Raw genomic sequence first — 16,910 nt, forward strand, 5'->3', positions numbered from 1 at the left:
CGTCAGAGCAGCTGCAGGATGCACGGAGGAGGTGGAGTATGGGACCAGCTGCCTGTAACCTGTCCCCGCCGGCTTTGACACGGGCTGTTTTTGGAAGAGCTTGGTCACGCAACGTTTGGGGCTCATTTCCAGACCGACTGCTGCTTTAAATGGGTGCCAGGCTTATTTTGTTGGTAATCTGGCATGTTTGTGGTGGGGCTACCAGCTTGAAAGGGCAATTCCTGAGCCCTGTGAATTTTTTCATCTGTGAATTTTGCTCAGAACAGATTAAAAACTAACTATTGCTCTCCCTCATCCTTTTTTGCACTTTCTCCAGGGCTCAGGGGCAGGAAGCAGGCTTTTCAACCTGATTTCTCGTGGTGGCTGTGGCTTCAGCATCAGTACCTGCAGAAATTTCAGCAGTCCCTTCCAGCGAGGGTGCTCTCATTTTAAATCCTTTCCACTGATTATGGATCACGAGCCAGGAACCTGACAGAGGTACTGTTTTGGTGATAGACTTTTGTTTCCAAGAAACTTTCCTTCCATTCCCCGGGGGTGGGGTGTCCCCCCTGCCTTCCAAAAGGGAGGAAGGAGTAGGAAAAACGTGTCTGCTGCCTTCACCTTTTTGAAGAGCAGCCACTGATGGGGAGGAGGAGGGAGAAGTTGTCTTTGTGCCACAGAGACCGGGGGTTTGTTTAGGTGCGGTGGGGGAGCGCGGCTCAGCTGCCGGTGCAAGGAGGGGGGTTGCAAATGGTGGTCTTGCTGCTTGGGGCCGGGGTTTCCCCTGCCTTCCCTGCTGCATTTATCGTTTATCCTTTGGGAAGTGGGGTGGCATGGCGGCCTGGGGGGGTGGGCAGCGCCAACTACAACTCCCAGAAGGCTCTGCGGGAGGGCCCGGCCCCAGCAGCCAATCAGCGCCCGCGCTGCCGCCCTATAAAAGGCCACGGCGGGCGGTGTTCCGCCTCTCTCTGCGATGGCGGCTGCGGAGGGGACGGGGAGGCTGCGGCGCGGGGACGATCCGCCGCCATCCGCCCTCCCGCGGGGCTCTCCCGCCGCTCGGAGCCGCCACATCGACGCCCCGCCGTCTCCGCGCCCGGGCGGCGGCGCTTCGGGGCGCTGCGATGGGCTGTGAAGGGCAGCGCGGCCGCGGGAAGGCCTTGCTCCGGGCCGGGCCCGGCGTGCGGGGAAGGCGCCGGGGCCGCCGTGGGTGAGTGACCTCCGCGCCTCCGCATTTGAAAAATTAAAAACCCACCGTGGGAGAGGCGGCTGCTGGGCGGGGGAGCCCTGCCGGCCTGCCCGGCCCTATCGAAGCTGCATCTGTCCCGGTGCTGTGGCAGATGCAGTCAAAAAGGAGCCGAAAGCGAGGCGTTTTCCTCGACGGTCGCCGCACAGTTTGACCCTCCGTAGCTGTCCGGCAACATTTCGGGAAAATACAGAAAATGCACGGCCTGGGGGGCTGCCGAGGCGAGGGGCTGGGCGTGTCAGGGGCCGCTGTCGCTAGGAGGAAGCGGCTCCCCCAAATACCTGGTGTTGGGGCCTTCGTTGGCGCACGAAGCGGTGGGAGGTGGTGGGTGTCGCGGCTTTTCTGTTTCAAGATACGTTTTCTGTCTTAATCTACCTGAAGCTCAAGACTGCTCTTCCCCAGCAGCACCCTGGCGTGGAAGGTGGTGCCAGTGCTGGTGACGGCCGTGGCTGGGCAGCGTCGGGCAGGTGAGATGTGCGATTCAGGCTCCGGAGTCTCCCCTAACGCTGGGAGTTTGGTTGCCGTCACGGCCTCCCTTGGCCGGAGCAGCAGCATTTGCTGGCCCTCTGCTCGCAGATGCTGCCAGCGCGGTCCTCGTTCCGACGCTGTGGATCCTCCTCAGGGCTCCTGCTTGGGGTCAGGCCCTGCAGCCAAGGATTTTAAGAACTGCAGAATCCCGTTTTTTCTTGCTCTGTCAAGATCAGGTATGGGCGGGATAAGGGGAATTACTTTCTCCAGCATCACTGGGCCGGGCTAGTGGCAGAACTGGGAATCAAATCCGATCCAGAGCCAGTGGACCACTGCTTTCGCTCCATCTGCTGCTCTGAGGCTGTAACAGACGATGCCAGGCGAGGTCAGTGGTGCCTCTGCATGTTTATCCAAGAGCTGTGGCTCCCTGCAGTAGCTACAGGTCTCCAACAACATGCGAGAGCAACGGGAAGGTCTTTGACTGCTGGGCCTCTTTTGCCTGTTGCTGTCACTCGCCCCTCCTATATATTTTTAGGAATTAGGGTGGCTTTTCTTGCGAGGCGCGGGTCGTTTCTGGGCAGGGTGCGTCAGTGACGTCTACTCGCAAGCCTGCTGCTGACTTGTGGGGGTCTTTGCGATGTGTTCCAGGGTCGCTTGATGTTTCGGAGCGCACTCAGCCAACGGCCCGCCGGCCGGATAGACCCGAGGTGAGAACGCACGCCCTTGTCAGAGCTCCGTAACCTGTCCCTCCAGATCCCTTTCCCATCAGATCTGAACACCGATCTTGTGGTCGAAAAAGGAGGAAAAATAAAATTCAAACTGGTCTCGGCCTCTTTGCTGGTGCAGTCCCGCTCTGAGAGGGGCCGGTTTGAAGACAGTCTGTGTTGGCCTTGCTCCGTCGGGAAGGCTGGGGTGGGAGCGAAAGCTCCTGGTCAGGAGAAGGGATGAATGCTAGGCATGGAGGGCAGCGGTGCCGTGAGGATTTGCAGGCTGGTGCTCACCTGGGCTGGATCTGATGCATCGATTCCGAGCGTACAGCGGCCCAGTGACCTCAGATACACCTGTGGCTCTTTTTTTTCAGGAATTACTCACTTAGTGGAAAAGGCCGAGAGCTTACAAGCCCCTCTCCGCGGTGAAGGGATCCCGCTTGCCCTCCTTAGGGCCTGAATAGTGGGGAGGCTGTGACACGGAGCACGTGAGTGTCCCTTGTGGGTAACGGCCAGATGTCTGGTGTTGCGTGCGCGGGATCTCACCACTCCTAGAGGAGAAAGGAGGGTTCAAGCTGGCTGTGCCTGTGCTGGAAGTGGCCCGTCCTTAGTCTGGGCTTTGCAGGTGGGAAGGATCGGCCTGGTTGGTAAGGTGTTTAATTGGGCAGGCTGTTAGCCGCAGGGCAGAGCGTCCGGGGGATCGGGCGCACCACAGCAGCCCTCCGAGCGCAGCCTGGTCCGTGATGACTCCTTTCTTTGGAGACTGGTGGATGAATCCTGCGGATATGGGGCTGAGGCCAGGCGTGAGCTAGCCGACATCACCGCGCGGTGCAGGGAGAGGGAACGCTGGGGAATTCACTGACGTAGGTGAAATCTGAATCAGTCCCGAGTCAAACTGCTCTTCATTCAGGCTGCATTGTTTTTTATCCCCTCTTTAGGTCTAAGTAGAGCGTGGAGCTGAGATCAGCCGGTCCCTGAGGGTTTCGGTGCTGCAGTGCAAGGCTTTGGCCTTTCCCAGCCCTCTCCTCCAGAAGCGGGAGCTCTGCCTGACAGATCCCGGCTCCATCCTGAGCCATGAGCTCCCCCGGGTGGGAGCGGCCGCTCCTGTGCTCTGCTCACCTGCGCCACGGCGGGAGGGAACTTTTTTGGCTCTGGGTGCTGCTCAAGCTCCCGTTTAAATGCTTGGCATGGAGGAACAGTCCCTTCTGTGGAGTTTTCCCAGGAGAAGAGCTTGGGGGAGGCTCTGGCTAGAAAATATTTTGAGGGTGAATAAATGCAATCACTTTAAACTCTTGCTGTGCCTCCCGTGCTCATCCTTGGGGTGCGTTGGTCTGGGGCGATGCCTGACTGCCCTCGCCCGGGGCTGGGGGGAGCCTGAACTCGGGAAATGGGAGCAACTTCTCCCACCCGGGGTTACCGATCCCGCAGGGTGAGGGCCTGTGGTTCTCCCGCGGCTGTCCCAGGGCTGGATCTCCCGGCAGCCGCTGCGTGACTGGGATGCACCCTTGGATGCGCTTTTTCTCCTGGAAATGAGCGTGTCTGACCTTTTCAGTGCAAGTTGGTGCTCCTGAACATTGAGCTACCGCCTGAGGGAGCTGGTGTGGAAGCCCCTCGCACACCAGTGCTGCCATGACCACGGGTTGGTCTGCTTTGCCTTCCTCCAGACACGGGAGCTGGTGCAGCGCCCGGGCAGCGGGTCCCTGGAGCACTGGGAAGCCGCGGAGGTGCCTGGAGTGGCTCCTGCCCAGGGAAAGGCAGCATCTTGCAACAGCCAGCATCCCCTGCTGCAGCCCTGGTGACTCGAGTCACCCGTTTTCTCACCTGGAGAACAAATTGGGGCTGGAAGCAGCCGCGGGGCTGTTGGGGCCAGCCTGTGTTCCCCGTCGGAGGGAGGGCTGGGCCATGGCAAAGTCCCCGCGCCGCTGGGGGTGACCCGGCTGTTTGCGGAGCGCACCTTTGTCCAGGGGACGCGGGGTCGGTGCCTCTGACCCCTCTCCCCGTGGGGACTGGAGAGTCCCTTCCCCACGGAGCTCGTCCCTCCCAGCTCTCCCAAGATTTTGGCTTCCTTGGGGGCACCAGCCCCTCTGTGGCACCCAGAGCCCGGCTCTCCCCGTCACCGTCACCAAAACCACACAGCAGGACAGAGCTGGCATGTGACAACACCAAACACAGCGTTCCGGGGACGGGAGGACGAGGAGGGAGCTGGCAGCTTCTCCCTCCTTCCCGGGACGGTTTGTTTGTCCGCCTGGGTGGCTGCGGGGTGGGAACAAGGGTGGGGACCTGGCCCCGGCCCCGCCAGCACAGCAAAGCCCGCCCGGGTCAGGATCTGGCCTCGCCGGGCGCAGCCGCCGGCATGAGGACAGCGACGGAGCCCCCCCAGGACCCCGATGGACACTACCAGTTCCGCGTCATCGTGCTGGGGGACGCGGCCGTGGGGAAGTCGTCACTGCTGCGCTGCTTCGCCGAGGCTCCGGGCGAGGGGGCGGCCGCCCCCTGCCCCACCGTCGGCGTGGAGTTTTACAGCCGCACCATCCCGCTGCCCAACGCCGGCAAGGCCAAGCTGCAGCTCTGGGACACGGCCGGCCAGGAGAGGTTCAGGTGAGGGGGGGATGGGGATGGGGACACAGCCCCCATGCGGGACCCCAGCACCCAGCTGACTCGGCCCCCCCACCCCGGGGTGGGTGTAAAGTCCCCGGCCGGGCGTGCGGGGACAGGCAGTGATGGCTCGCTGGGACGGTGACGCTTTAGGGGCCGTTGCAACCTTGTGCTGAGCTTGCAGCAAAGCCAGAGCTGGTTTTGGGGGGCAGCCAAGGGGGCAGGGCTGGTCCTGGGGTGCGGGTCCTGGGGCGCGGGTGGGCTGGGGCTGGGGGATTTCCCTCCTGATTGCATCAGCCAGGAGCTCCTGGGAGCGTGAAAAAGGCTCGAATGGGGTGCGACGGGCTGAAGAGCCCGGTGCCACGGCTGGAGCGAGGGGTCTGGCGCTGCCCCCATCCCTGGGAGCCTTTTGGGGGCCCCAGGGTTGGTCTGGGGGTGCCCCATTTCTGCCCAGAGCTCAGCCCCATCAGCACCCACCCCTGGCTGCTGCCCCATCCCCGCTGCACCCCGGGCTGCAGGGGGGATGAAGGGACCCCCGAGCCCCTGCAAAACCCCGCAGGTCTCCTCTGGAGCCCCCCAGTCTTGGGCGGGGGGGGGGAGATGTCAAACAGAAAATTGGGGTGCAGATGGTCCAGGCGGGGTCTCCCCTTCCTGCTCCTGAGGTCCCAGCTGGGACCCAAAAATCCCTCCCGGGGAAGTGGCTGCAGGGTCTGGCGGGTGCTGGGGTGCCCCCCGAACCCCCCCGTTGTGCCCAGGTCCATCACCAGGTCCTTCTACCGGAGCGCGGCGGGCGTGCTGCTGGTGTTCGACCTCACCAACCGGGCGTCCTTCGAGCACGTCCCCGAGTGGTACCGCGAAGCCGCTGGGGACCGGCCCCCCGCCTTCGTCCTGGTGGGACACAAGTGCGACCTGGCGGCCGAGCGAGCCGTGTCGGCGGAGGAGGCCAGGCACCTGGCCGCCACCCTGGGCATGGCCTTCGTGGAGACCTCGGCCCGCAGCAACCTCAACGTGGAGCTGGCCTTCCAGACGCTGGCGGGGGGCATCCAGCGGGCACTGGGACAGGGGGCCCTCACCCCTCACCGGGGCTGCGGCGGCGTCAGGCTCATCCCCAGCCAGAGCCGCCGCGGGCCCCCGGCGCGGGGGGAGCCCCGGGAGCGCTGCCAGTGCTGATGGGGGGACACGGGACCCCCCACCCACGGGGACGTTTCTCCGCCCTGCAGCCCCCTGCCCTTGGGCGATGCGCGGGGCTGCGTCCCCACCCTGGCTCGGGTTCACTTCAAGCCTTAATCTGGGGGCTCTGAAAAAATACTGCTCCCCTGCAGGAGGGTTTTTAATAAACTTGAGGCTTTTCTGCACTAAATAAAGGCTGCGCCGAGCGCCGGACCCCTGGCAGGGACACGCCGGCGTGCTCAACCTGTGACATGGGGGATGCTCTGCTTTGGGGGAGTTACTGGGGGGGTTGTCCACATCTGCACGTGGCCCTGTCGCTTGCCGGGCCTCGTGTCCCAGGGCCACCCCGGGGGAAATGGGACCAGGCATCCCGGGAGCGCTTCCAGCTGGATGGAGCCAAGATAAAGGGAGCAAAGGGGCCACCCAGCAGCCATGGCGAGGTGGGAACGCCTCTTGGGTGGAGGAGCAAAGGCGCCGGGAGCTGCCTGCCTGCCTGCCTCTACATGCGCCCGGCGCGGGGGTGGCGGGTCCCGGCAGACGGCGGAGGTGCCGATGGAGCCGCGGTGGCAGTACCAGTTCCGGGTGATCATGCTGGGGGACTCGACGGTGGGGAAGTCCTCGCTCCTGCGACGCTACACCGAGGGCGTCTTCCTGGACGCCGTCAACCAGACGGTGGGGGTGGATTTCTACGTCCAGTTTGTGGAGCTGGAGCCGGGGCTGCGGGTGAAGCTGCAGTTCTGGGATACGGCCGGGCAGGAGCGGTTCAGGTGGGTCCGGATGGAGCTGGGGAGGTCCTGGGAGTGAGGTGTCCCCCGTGGGCTTGGGGTGCTGGTGGGATGCTGTGATCCCAGCCCCAAGGGAGGTCCTCGATACGGCTGGGTCCCCACCAGTCCCCTGGCTGCGGGGAGCCCCATGGAAGCGCGGTGCCCAGCGCCGGGCAGGCTGCAGGGGCCCGGATGAGCCAAAGCCAAGGGCGTTCCCCAGGGAAAGGAGCCCTTGGGGTTGCCTTGCAGGCCCTGGCTCCAGCTCCCAAGGGGGTACGGAGCCCCCAAGCACCCCCCTGCCCCAGCAGCTGCAGAGGCCTGGGGGAAGAGGCTGGGAGCCCACTGGGCAAAGTGGCTTCTTCAGCTCAGCTGCCAGGAGCCTTCACAGCTCCCTGCCGGGGCTGCCTGCCGCTGGCCGGGCTGGCTGCTGGGGACGGGGGAGCTCGGGGGATGTGGCTGCAGGGGACAGATGAGCTCTGGTGGCCGTGCAGGGACAGAGCTGCCTGGACCACTTTGATACAGCAAAAGGGCCGATTCTTCATGCTCTTACTGCAGCTTGGGAGCAACGTGCCGGTTGCAGGGGGCAGGACACGGCTGGGGCTGCTCTGCAGGCAGGGGAGACGCTGCCCATGGCAGCACGGGGAGCCCCGGGGGCTGCTCACCCCGGTTCTCTTGGCGTCCCAGGTCCGTGACTCGCTCCTACTACCGCAACTCGGCTGGGGGGATGCTGCTCTTCGACCTCACCAACCGCGCGTCCTTCGAGAGCGTCCGGCAGTGGCACCGGGAGGTGGTGGACACGGTCCAGCCATTCCGCATCGTCTTCTTGCTGGTGGGGCACAAGAGCGACCTGGCGGGGCAGCGGCGGGTGGGCAGGAAGGAGGCGGAGAAGCTGGCGGCCTCGCTGGGAGTGCAGTACATCGAGACCTCGGCCAAGGACGCCAGCAACGTGGTCCAGGCTTTCCAGATGCTGACGCTGGCCATCTACCAGGCACTGCAAACGGGGCGGCTGGCTGCCACCGAGGCGTGGGATGGCGTGAAGAGCAGCGTCCCACTGCCGGCGCCGCTCAAGGCTCGGGCACCAGAGAAGGAAGAGAAGCAGAAAAGATGCTCGTGCTAGAGCTGGGGACGCTGGCAGCCTGCCCCGGCGGGCCTGGGACACGCCGGGCTCTGCCCACCGCGGTGCAGAGGAGGTGAGGCAGAGCAGGGGTGCAGGCAGGAGCCACGAGCGACTGCAAGGGCGCATTAAACACCCCCTGCTCACCTCTGGCTGCCCGTCTCTTCCTGGGGAAGGGGAAGCGGCCAGTGCCGAGCTGCCCATGGGGAGGGCGAAGTCCCCAGGCAGGACCAGGATGGGGCAGTGCTCTGCAGAGGCGAGTGTCACCCCCGTTCCTCCATTCTCTCCCCAACCCCCTTTCTACCAGGCTGCCCCCATCCCGCAGAGCAGAGCCGCCGCTCCCCCAGCCCTGGTCCCACGTCAGACCAGGGCTGATCCAAAACCCCTTTCACTACCCGGCCCGTTCACTCAGAGCTGGCCTCCGCCACGCTCCGGAGGGCAAAGCGGCCTGGTTGGAACAGCAGCAGCTCCTCCCGGGTACCCCGAGCTGTAGCAGCCGCTGAACCACTCCACGTCCCCCCGGCAGCAGCCGAGCACGGCTGGGGTGTGAGAACAGCTTCCCTGCGCCCCGAGCACCCATCAGACCGGCCTCGCCTGGGAGGCTGCGGGCATTTATCGCGCTCCCCGCGCTCCTCAGCCGGCCCCTACGTGAGAGGAGGCGAGAGCCCGTACCGGTTTCTGAATTACTGCAGCAAAGGCGGTTTCCCCTGCAGGTACCAGCAGCCCGAGGGCCCCCGCAGCGAGCTGGGCAGGGAGGACGGGCCCCGCTCCTGCCCGCGGGTGTGCAGGAGCCTCCCCGTCAGGCAGGGGAGTTTGCAGAGCTGCCGGCTCCTCCACCACAGCAAACAGCGCCTGCGGCTTCCCTGATGAAGACCGAGCAGAGCAGGCAGGAACAGGCAGGGGGACGTGGCCTTTCTTTATGTCCCGGGCAAGGAGAGAACCAGGATCACCTCGATTTCCCGTCCTCAGCCACTGTACCCCACTCCTAACGGTCCAAACAGCCAAGCAACGGGCAAACGACTCGCTCTGGGCTGGACGTAAAGAGGGGGAGTGCCCGCCGAGCCCTGTCAGCACGGCAGAGCCCGGCCAAATCCTTCCCCTCACTGCAAACCCCAGGGCAGGAGATCTCTTACCAGAACAGCACCACACGCAGAAACCAGGCAGCGCGGAGGCCGCCCGTTTCACCAGCGGTCCCTCTGCGTGCTGTCTGAAGAGCACAAGACTGTGCCGTGGTTTTAGATTAATAATTTCTTTATTCATGTAAAACAAACGCAAGTATTTATATAAACACTGACATTACAAAGTACTGGAGCAGGTAGGGGCAGGAAGGAGGAAACAAAAACCTCTACAGATGCTTCTAATACTGTCCCACGCAAGATCAAATGCTCTGTCCCTCGGATAACCACTTATACGATAAACCACTTTCAAGTCACAAATAAAAGTCTTCGTTTTGAGATACGTTGCACTCTTAGGGCCAATGAGGAAGGGGGCGTAGAATGTTTTTGGCAGATCTCCTCATAAAGTCAAGGTATTGCTGCACCATTAATAAAAAATATATGCTTCTCTGTAAAGCATTAAAAAAAATATCCCATGGATGGCATCGTGTAGGCTTCAGTGGAGAGGCAGATATCCCAAAATGCACTGGCGTCTTCTCCCGGCTCTTCCCAGGGGTTATTTCTTGGTGGTTTTGCGAATCAGTGCCATTCTCTGTAACAAGAAAGAGAAAAACACGGGAAGGCGAGCGTCTCAGACAAGGTGACTGCAAAACAACCCGTGGCTGTGCAGGAACAAGGTATCTCGGGTTCTCTCAGGACTCTGCCTGACTTGTTTCCACACAGGTCTTTCGAGTCCATTTGAATCTTGATGTGGTCCCAAGCTGGAGCCAGAGGAAAAGAAAGCGTCTGTGCTCCTCTCCTCGACACCCGGGGCTGGCAAGTAAAGCGCTGACAGTAGTGAGGGGCAAGGGGATGAAACAGCGCACGGGGCCAAACCCCACCCCGAGGCCTCCTCTCTCTGCCCGCAGTTGCTGCGGGAGCTTCAGGAGGGGAGGTGCGGAATCATCCACAAACTCCGACGGCTCCTGCAGGGCAGCTCCTTCCCCGCCTCTGACCGTACGCTTAAAAAGCGCTGGCCCCATTCAGTTAAAGCAAAATTAAGAGGGGGAAAAACCCAGAGCTGCTCAGCTCCAACCTACTGCTGAAGCCCCAGGGCAGCAGCGTGCTCTCTGCTACACCTCCCCAGGCCTTCAGGCTTTTTGCAGCTGTTTAAATTCTTACGGTGGCCAGCGGCCCAGCGGCCCAACCCGTGCACAGACACGGGACGTGCCGTACGCTGCTCACAGCACGCCCGAGCGCAGCACTGGGCTGCAGACGTAAAACAGCCCCAGGAACTCGAGCCGCAGCCTGCCAGGGAGCCCTGCGGTTCACCTGGAACACCCAGACCGCGCTTCGAGGGGCTACGCCAGCATGTAACCCCCCGTGCCTGGGTATGGATTTTCTACTGGACCAAAGGAGTTAGCAGTGTCTTTTCAGTCCTTTCTGCGCAAAGAGGGAGCACACGATCTGCAAGGGGGCAGCTGACAGGTTACTGTCTGCAGCTCTCAGCTGGTTTTTATCCCTTCCAAGCTGGGTTGCCCTCCAGACAGCGAGTGCTGCTGCCGCTCTTAGGGCACAGCCAGCATTGCACCGCTGCAGAGGAGCCAGAGCAACTCCAATCCTCTCTGCACAAACAGGCGAGGAGACTCCGGAAGTTATTTCAAGTCCAAACTACTTGGAAGAAGCTACAAAGTCAGGTCGTGCCAGGAGTCCAAGACCACCCTCCCTGTATCAGGCTTCTACCATGCGATTCTCGGCATTCCTGAGGGGTCCTTACCTGTTTGTGAGCTTCTGTAGTGCAGGCTTTTTTGTAGGGCCTGATTTCTTCAGAACCAAAGCCCGGGATCCACATGTTCCACTGACGTTCTGGAAGAGAGAGTGCAGGTCAGCACACTCTACCCCAAGCGCCCACCGCCAAGAGTGGCCTCGTCATCCCAAACATACCGGCAGCACGCCCGCCTGGAGCCGGTGCTAGAGACGTGCCGGTGATCCGCACACCAGCTATAAAAGCTTCACAAAAGCAGAGCAGCGGAGGGCTGCACAGCATTAAACATGGTAAAGACGCAATCCTTGTGCTAGGGACCTTCCAACACAGGCTGATGGACAGCTACAAACTGCACAACTGCAAAATTTGGAGAGGGGATGGTTAGGGGCAGACACCCCGTTCATCCCCTGATTATTAAGGCATTACTAAGTAGCAATGAATCTGTAGCTATTCACGGGTTTCCACCCCAAGACCGTGGCCGTGCCCTGACTGCAGGGCGTGCGCCCAGCTCTCACCTGAGGAGAAAAAAAAAATAAAAAAAAAAAATCACTCACCAAGATGTAACTGGACGTCTTTCACTTCCAGGGTGTTTGACTTGCGATGCCGTGCAAGCTGGCAGGCAGCCGTTACCACGCTCTCTATGAAATCATCGGCGATCTGCAACAGCATCTGTGGCAGAACAAGGACAACAACCAGTCTTATCGGTACTGAGCAGCTGAAATAATGCAGAAAGCATGAAAATGAACTCGCAGAAGCTAGTATTTCAAAGGCGTTTGCTGTGATTGCTGTTTTAAAACCCTTCTGGACGCCGGGATGCAGAAACAGACAGGGATGAGCTGAAGGCTGCCGCAAACATGAGAATACAGCAGTGTTATGTGAACCAACCCTCCCTGCCTTGGACAAAGGGCCACCGGTCCGTGAAAAATCCCAGATTAGCTCTTCCTGCAGCCCCTGCCATGGGTTGGTACCTACTTCCTCCACATCTTCATCCAGCTGCTCGTTCGGATCCACCTCACGCACCAGGTCCTGCAATTTCTTCTTGGTTAAAACCTGAGCGTGTGGGAGAAGAGGAATGATTTACTGCCCTACTTTAGCAGAGCAGCTGCTCACACAGCACAGCCGTAGCCTCCCCCTCTACCCCCGAGGCCCAAGTCACAGGTGTTGACACAGCTTATCAGTTCAGGAATGGCAGAGATAAGAAATATCAGGTGTTAAGGAGACATTTTCAAGCACCAGTGGTTGCTCTGAACAGAAAGTGGAATGCAGCAGGCCAGGATAAATAAGTCTCCTGCACTAAACTGGCACTAAAATGCCACTGGCTGAAGCAAGGCTGCTGGCAAGAGGGGACAAAGGCAAAACCAGAAGTCTTAAGAGGCAGACAGCAAGTGCAAGCAACGTTATCAGTGACTAAATTTGTGCTCAGGGCACAAAGGAAGTATTTCCATGGCTCTAGCACTTATCAGCTGTAGTGTTTCAAATGGAAAACTGAGAGATATGCGAGTGCTGGGTTATTCTAGGGCAGAAGGCAGCACCCTCTCAGCCCAAACATGGCAGGAAACAAAAATTTTACAGCTGCTGAACAACAGCAGGACAACAACAGCAGTCTTATAGGATCTGGATGACAGTTATCACCACTGATCTGTCAGCCTGGTCAGATGAAGCAGACACACGTGGGAAACTCTGGCCCTCCCTGGTTCCCTTCCACCACGGGTGGAACTGCCATGCATGTGTGTATGCCAGGGGACAAGTACGCTTCCCAGAGAGGTCACAGCACCAGTGAAGCCCACAGAGGTTTGGGGTGCGCTCCTGGAGCACTTGCTGGGCAGCAGCATATTTTATGCCCGCCAAAGACTCCACACCACAACAAGCAAACACGCAAGTCAGCAGCTCCTGGCAGCGATGCTGCCTCTCACACCACCCCAGTAAGACAGAGGCTACAAACCTGCACTTTTATTTCTCCCATCTAAACCACATTTTAAAAGAATTTCCCAATCACACCCCCAATATACATTTTCCTGAGACTGAAAAAAACCTCTACATCTACAGCGTCCATACCCCATCTAGCCTGAAAGTGCCTGGGAGGGAAGAAATACATGAAAATGTTTGCTACCTCAGTAACTGATACTTTAATAGGCATTAAGTTTTTGCTGGTAGTTTAAGGAAGGAGAGGAATTAAGCCACAGGCAGGTCTGAGCATCTCCCCCGTTGTCCTGAAGTTGGGGATGAAATTACCTGGTTGCTTTCAGGACTGAGCCGTCCACCTCCGCTGGGCGTCCCCGGCATCTTTGCCACGGTGGTGCTGTTGGCCATGGAGCTCTGCGGGGGAGTGCTGGCTGGTTCTGGCTTTATCGAGGAGAAGTTGGAGAGGTTGATCAAGGTAGAAGGGCCAAACTGGTTCATAATCTGTTGGGCTTTAGCTTTTAGATCATAAAGCTTATCTAAGTCCTGCTTCTTCTTGGGGTTGTGGGGACCCAAGCCAATCAACTGGAAAAGGAAACGAAAGCCACAGTTAGCAAACAGAGAAGGACTTCAACAGGGAGATCACGTCTTTGTCCAGAGTAAACTGCAGTGTCCTGATGGGGCCCAGAGGTTACAGAAGATCGGGTCTCTCTGGACACAGCAGGAAGGGAGGAACAATGATTAGAAGAAGAGAAAACATTCCCTGGTATATGGAATATGAAGTTTGCCACGAAAAGCACAGCAGCTGCACGCAGCGCACTGCCAAGAGGCGGCAGCTCCGCAGCGGCACTGACCCGCCTGCTCGTTCCTTGGGCTGAATCCCACCCGCGCGCCCACCCCTCGCCCTCCGGTCAGGGCCTTTCTGAACACATTTCACTTGGACCACAAACAGCTTCGAGGAAGACACCATGCAAAGAAGATTTAACTAACGGACACAGCTTGCTCCTGTGGCAGCAATGCAGGGGAACGGCAGGCGCAGAGTTTTGAGTGTTTATCTCCACACTCCGTGGGCCTGAGAAGAAGACAGGGTTCAGGCTCCCTTGGGTGGCTGCCACAGAGTGGAGATCTCATTTTCGGCAACACCACGCTTTGAGCCTGACCTGCAGCAATCCCTCGATGCGGGCTTGACAACGTAGGGTTCATTTTTGCTTCTGAGAGCACAAGTCTGGGTGCTCAGAGGCGACAGAGAAACACACGCGCAGACCCACACCTTCGATTTGTTCTTCCCACACCAGGCAACTGACAGCCACAGTAAACGAAGTCAGGTTTACTGAGCTGTTAACGGTGAACCAGAAGTGGGTTGCGGTGGCTTAAGTGGTTACTTGGATCTTCCAGGTTCACCCTTCGGTGCCTGAAGTTATTCAGGTATTGGCCGCTGAGCTAACACACAGACTGACTGGCAACTACTATATTTCATTGCTGGAACGCTCTGAAATCCAGGCTCAGTGAAGCTCTGCTCTGTCCCCACTGCTCCGTGAAAGGAAACTCGTCCAAACCCTGGGCCTTCCACCCCGACAAGAGGTGTGGGCAGCGGCGACAGGCCTGTCATGCGAAACAAGCATTTAATGAAGAGTTTGATGCAAAAGCCCCTCGCACAGCACAGCGGCTGCAGCAGCGGTTGGACCCAGAGATGGGTGAGAAGCAGCCGCTGAAAGTGGACGCCTTTTCTGAAAAGCCCATGCATTTCAGGGTGAACTTACTTACGAGAGAAAAAGGGAATTTGTTTAAACAGCTTTACAGCATGTTCGCATACAAAGTGATGAACAGAGCATCTGCTACCTGAGCTACAAACAGACGTTTTCCCCTCATCAGGGCAAGCTTTGTTAGTTTGGATTAATTCATACCAAAACACAAACCAGAAGTCACACAGGAGTACTGAGAAACGGCTGCTTTAGTGCTTCATTCCAAGGCACACTCATGCACTGCCGCACCTACAGACACGGAGCCTTTTTAGGAGAATTTATATCCAAGACACATTTCTGTAGCACCCTCAGCAAATTCCTAGCTCAATTTTAACTAATTAACAATGGAAAACCATTACATCCACACCCTAAAGCCCCTCAGATGGCGTTTCTGGACGAGGAGCTCAGCACAAGATCAGGAGGGACTTCAGTGTGCTAGTCTTGGTTTTAGCTTAGGCTGATCTCAGGCCGCTCATCCCCATGCCTCAGTTTACAAATCCACAAAGCAGGAATTCTTACCCACCATGCAGGGTAGAAAGCGCCGAGATCCTTGGGCAGAATGCACTTTATTAGCATAAAGTCATTTTGTTCATTTATTTGCAGATCTTATCGCACCCTTTGCGTGCCATTAAGATCACCAAACACAAAACTAACGGAATGCGCAGATTCCCAGAACAAATCCCGCATGCCAGCCCCGACACTTTACTTACAGCTATCTGAGTGTCTAGATCTTTAATTACATCAGCAACCGCTGTGGGGCCAGCGAACGGAGAGGCCATTTTCCAAAGCCTTCCCAGTACCTCAGCAGTCAGCGTTAACCTACTCTGGCTTCCTCCTCTCTTCCATATAACTCTCATTCCTACAGGAACACCAGATATTTTTCATATCACCCATTCTATCGTAAGATTACGAGAGGAAACAGTTTCACACAAGAGAGCACACGTTCTCCTTACTACAGTGTGAGAGGGTTTATCTATTGGAAGATATTGCACAAGCGTGAGCAGACGCTGCTGCAGAGGCCAAGGCATCTCCCAGGACCCTGAAGCAGGAGCAGAAATTTGGCCAAATTTCATTTTCCTGTCAGAAGACAAAGTATCTTGGTATCTGTCATCAGCAGCAACGTGCAGATGAGCCCGGACTTCTGCAACAGCAGCTTCCCTCCGCGGCAGGAATAGGTCTGGTGGCCACAGTTAGCACCGCCGACCTGCTGTAACTCATTAGCGCTGACAGCACAGGGTTACAGCTGTAATTAAAGTCTGTGTTAACGCCAAAGAAGCCTTCGGCGCATTCCCTGGAGTGTTCAGGGGGTTCCCACTTCCACATAATGATTTTCACCAAATATTTAAATAGTTTTGCAAAGGACCGTCCCGTCTGGGTGTCTCTTTATTAATAGAGAAAACTGGGAAAGTTCTTGGGTTTTGCTTTAGTTATAAATGTGAGACACAGTCCCCCCTCACGCTGCTGGAGGACCACCTGAGGAAGCATCTGTTACAAGCACTTACCCATTAGGCGCACTAGCTAAAAGGGAATGATTAAGAAAGTCCTTTTTTTTCTCCCTAAATACATTTGTTAGATGCTGAAGGGTAACTCAAACCTCCCTCCTGCTCGACACAGAGCCTCCAGCCTTCGCCTGTTACCCCTAAAGCACCGACAGCGGCATCTGGGGAGGGCAGGGCTCCACATCCGCCGCTCAGACGGGTTTTCTTCCAGCATCTCCCCAGCCACCAGCTTAAAGAGGTCACCAGCCCCACGACTGCCCCCGGGGAACGCCATGACGGGACGAAGGACAGCTCCCCGTGCAAAGAGTTTCCGCCGGCTGCCGGGGAGCCGCGGCCGACGCCGCCGGGAAGGGCCAAGGTCACCGACAGCCGCCCGGAGCCGACACCGCCCCACACCGGGCCGGGCCCCGCCTGTCAGGGCTGCGGGGATCGCCCCTAAGGCCCTGGGACCCCCCCCACGACCGCCAGACGGGCGGGGGTTTGACCACCGGCTGCAGGCCCGGCCCTCCCGCCGCCAGGCCCGGGGAGCGGCGGAGCACGGGCTGCCGCGCCCACCCCCGGGCTCCCTCCCTATTTTAGGCTGCAAAAGCCAGTGTAAACCAGCCGGAGCCTCCCGCCACCGGGGGAAAGCCCCCCCGCCGTCCCGTACCTCCCCATGACCCGCGGCCGGACCGAGGCACCGCCGCCGGCTGCGCTCCCTCCTCCGCCGCGCAGCCCGAGCCCTTCCGGGGGCGCCACCCGGAAACGCTCCCGCAGCGCCGCCAATCGGAAAGGAGCCCGCCCGCGCACGCGCACCGCCGCGCCCGCCAAAGGCGCGCCCTCGGCGAGGGCAAGGCGGGGAGATGCCCCAGTATGCCGCGCGCGATTTGCA

The 16,910-nt window shown here is 59.1% G+C and overlaps 4 protein-coding genes and 4 non-coding genes across 17 annotated transcripts; 7 read left to right on the forward strand and 1 right to left on the reverse strand.

Annotated features, from left to right (window-relative positions):
- The first annotated feature begins 930 nt into the window (after positions 1 to 930).
- LOC148055361 (uncharacterized) lies at positions 931 to 3,691 on the forward strand. 8 transcript variants are annotated; one of them, XM_087760882.1, is made up of 6 exons: positions 931 to 1,186; positions 1,604 to 1,689; positions 1,799 to 1,926; positions 2,339 to 2,397; positions 2,772 to 2,885; positions 3,336 to 3,691. In XM_087760882.1, exons 1-5 carry the CDS (start codon positions 1,101 to 1,103, stop codon positions 2,824 to 2,826), a joined length of 414 nt encoding a protein of 137 aa, XP_087617008.1. In that variant the 5' UTR covers positions 931 to 1,100; the 3' UTR covers positions 2,827 to 2,885; positions 3,336 to 3,691. The 8 variants fall into 8 exon arrangements, 5 of the variants coding, with proteins under 5 accessions (XP_087617008.1, XP_087617009.1, XP_087617011.1 ...); XM_087760883.1 differs by having other exon boundaries at positions 932 to 1,186; positions 1,625 to 1,689; XM_087760885.1 differs by having other exon boundaries at positions 932 to 1,186; positions 1,628 to 1,689.
- Positions 1,274 to 1,417, forward strand: LOC148055362 (small nucleolar RNA SNORA16B/SNORA16A family). The gene has a single exon (XR_015705574.1). It is a non-coding gene; the product is annotated as a small nucleolar RNA SNORA16B/SNORA16A family (small nucleolar RNA).
- LOC148055363 (small nucleolar RNA SNORA44) lies at positions 2,089 to 2,219 on the forward strand. The gene has a single exon (XR_015705566.1). It is a non-coding gene; the product is annotated as a small nucleolar RNA SNORA44 (small nucleolar RNA).
- LOC148055364 (small nucleolar RNA SNORA61) lies at positions 2,435 to 2,569 on the forward strand. The gene has a single exon (XR_015705567.1). It is a non-coding gene; the product is annotated as a small nucleolar RNA SNORA61 (small nucleolar RNA).
- Positions 3,130 to 3,200, forward strand: LOC148055365 (small nucleolar RNA SNORD99). Its single transcript, XR_015705565.1, has one exon. It is a non-coding gene; the product is annotated as a small nucleolar RNA SNORD99 (small nucleolar RNA).
- Positions 3,692 to 4,729: 1,038 nt separating the features above from the next.
- On the forward strand, positions 4,730 to 6,162 carry LOC104017921 (ras-related protein Rab-42-like). The gene is made up of 2 exons (XM_009470998.2): positions 4,730 to 4,995; positions 5,748 to 6,162. The coding sequence occupies exons 1-2, from the start codon at positions 4,751 to 4,753 to the stop codon at positions 6,160 to 6,162; spliced, it is 660 nt and encodes a 219-aa protein (XP_009469273.2). The 5' UTR covers positions 4,730 to 4,750.
- A 552-nt stretch (positions 6,163 to 6,714) lies between these two features.
- LOC104017813 (ras-related protein Rab-39B) lies at positions 6,715 to 8,043 on the forward strand. The gene is made up of 2 exons (XM_087760980.1): positions 6,715 to 6,929; positions 7,611 to 8,043. The coding sequence occupies exons 1-2, from the start codon at positions 6,715 to 6,717 to the stop codon at positions 8,041 to 8,043; spliced, it is 648 nt and encodes a 215-aa protein (XP_087617106.1).
- A 1,230-nt stretch (positions 8,044 to 9,273) lies between these two features.
- TAF12 (TATA-box binding protein associated factor 12) lies at positions 9,274 to 16,817 on the reverse strand. Of its 3 annotated transcripts, none has more exons than XM_087761063.1 (6): positions 16,689 to 16,817; positions 13,132 to 13,383; positions 11,872 to 11,949; positions 11,454 to 11,568; positions 10,912 to 11,000; positions 9,274 to 9,747 (listed from the first exon to the last, which is right to left on the reverse strand). In XM_087761063.1, the coding sequence occupies exons 2-6, from the start codon at positions 13,297 to 13,299 to the stop codon at positions 9,712 to 9,714; spliced, it is 486 nt and encodes a 161-aa protein (XP_087617189.1). In that variant the 5' UTR covers positions 13,300 to 13,383; positions 16,689 to 16,817; the 3' UTR covers positions 9,274 to 9,711. The 3 variants fall into 3 exon arrangements, with proteins under 3 accessions (XP_087617189.1, XP_087617190.1, XP_087617191.1); XM_087761064.1 differs by lacking the exon at positions 16,689 to 16,817 and adding an exon at positions 13,959 to 14,668; XM_087761065.1 differs by lacking the exon at positions 11,872 to 11,949.
- Between the last annotated feature and the right edge of the window lie 93 nt (positions 16,818 to 16,910).

This window comes from Nipponia nippon, unplaced genomic scaffold, assembly GCF_047370975.1.
Source record: "Nipponia nippon isolate SJK-2023a ecotype South Korea unplaced genomic scaffold, ASM4737097v1 scaffold_23, whole genome shotgun sequence".
In the NCBI taxonomy this organism is placed as follows: Eukaryota; Metazoa; Chordata; class Aves; order Pelecaniformes; family Threskiornithidae; genus Nipponia; species Nipponia nippon.

What these genes read in the sequence shown, in the direction of transcription:
- LOC148055361 (XM_087760882.1), top strand. Translation starts at nt 1,101, where the DNA reads ATGGGCTGTGAAGGGCAGCGCGGCCGCGGGAAGGCCTTGCTCCGGGCC. An exon ending in TCTTGCTCTGTCAAGATCAG is followed by an intron (nt 1,927 to 2,338) that starts GTATGGGCGGGA and finishes GATGTGTTCCAG; the next exon opens with GGTCGCTTGATGTTTCGGAG. An exon ending in GCCGGCCGGATAGACCCGAG is followed by an intron (nt 2,398 to 2,771) that starts GTGAGAACGCAC and finishes CTTTTTTTTCAG; the next exon opens with GAATTACTCACTTAGTGGAA.
- LOC104017921 (XM_009470998.2), top strand. Translation starts at nt 4,751, where the DNA reads ATGAGGACAGCGACGGAGCCCCCCCAGGACCCCGATGGACACTACCAG. An exon ending in GCCGGCCAGGAGAGGTTCAG is followed by an intron (nt 4,996 to 5,747) that starts GTGAGGGGGGGA and finishes CGTTGTGCCCAG; the next exon opens with GTCCATCACCAGGTCCTTCT.
- LOC104017813 (XM_087760980.1), top strand. Translation starts at nt 6,715, where the DNA reads ATGGAGCCGCGGTGGCAGTACCAGTTCCGGGTGATCATGCTGGGGGAC. An exon ending in GCCGGGCAGGAGCGGTTCAG is followed by an intron (nt 6,930 to 7,610) that starts GTGGGTCCGGAT and finishes TTGGCGTCCCAG; the next exon opens with GTCCGTGACTCGCTCCTACT.
- TAF12 (XM_087761063.1), bottom strand. Translation starts at nt 13,299, where the DNA reads ATGAACCAGTTTGGCCCTTCTACCTTGATCAACCTCTCCAACTTCTCC. An exon ending in AGACGTCCAGTTACATCTTG is followed by an intron (nt 11,001 to 11,453) that starts GTGAGTGATTTT and finishes TCTCTCTTCCAG; the next exon opens with AACGTCAGTGGAACATGTGG. An exon ending in CTACAGAAGCTCACAAACAG is followed by an intron (nt 9,748 to 10,911) that starts GTAAGGACCCCT and finishes TTCTTGTTACAG; the next exon opens with AGAATGGCACTGATTCGCAA.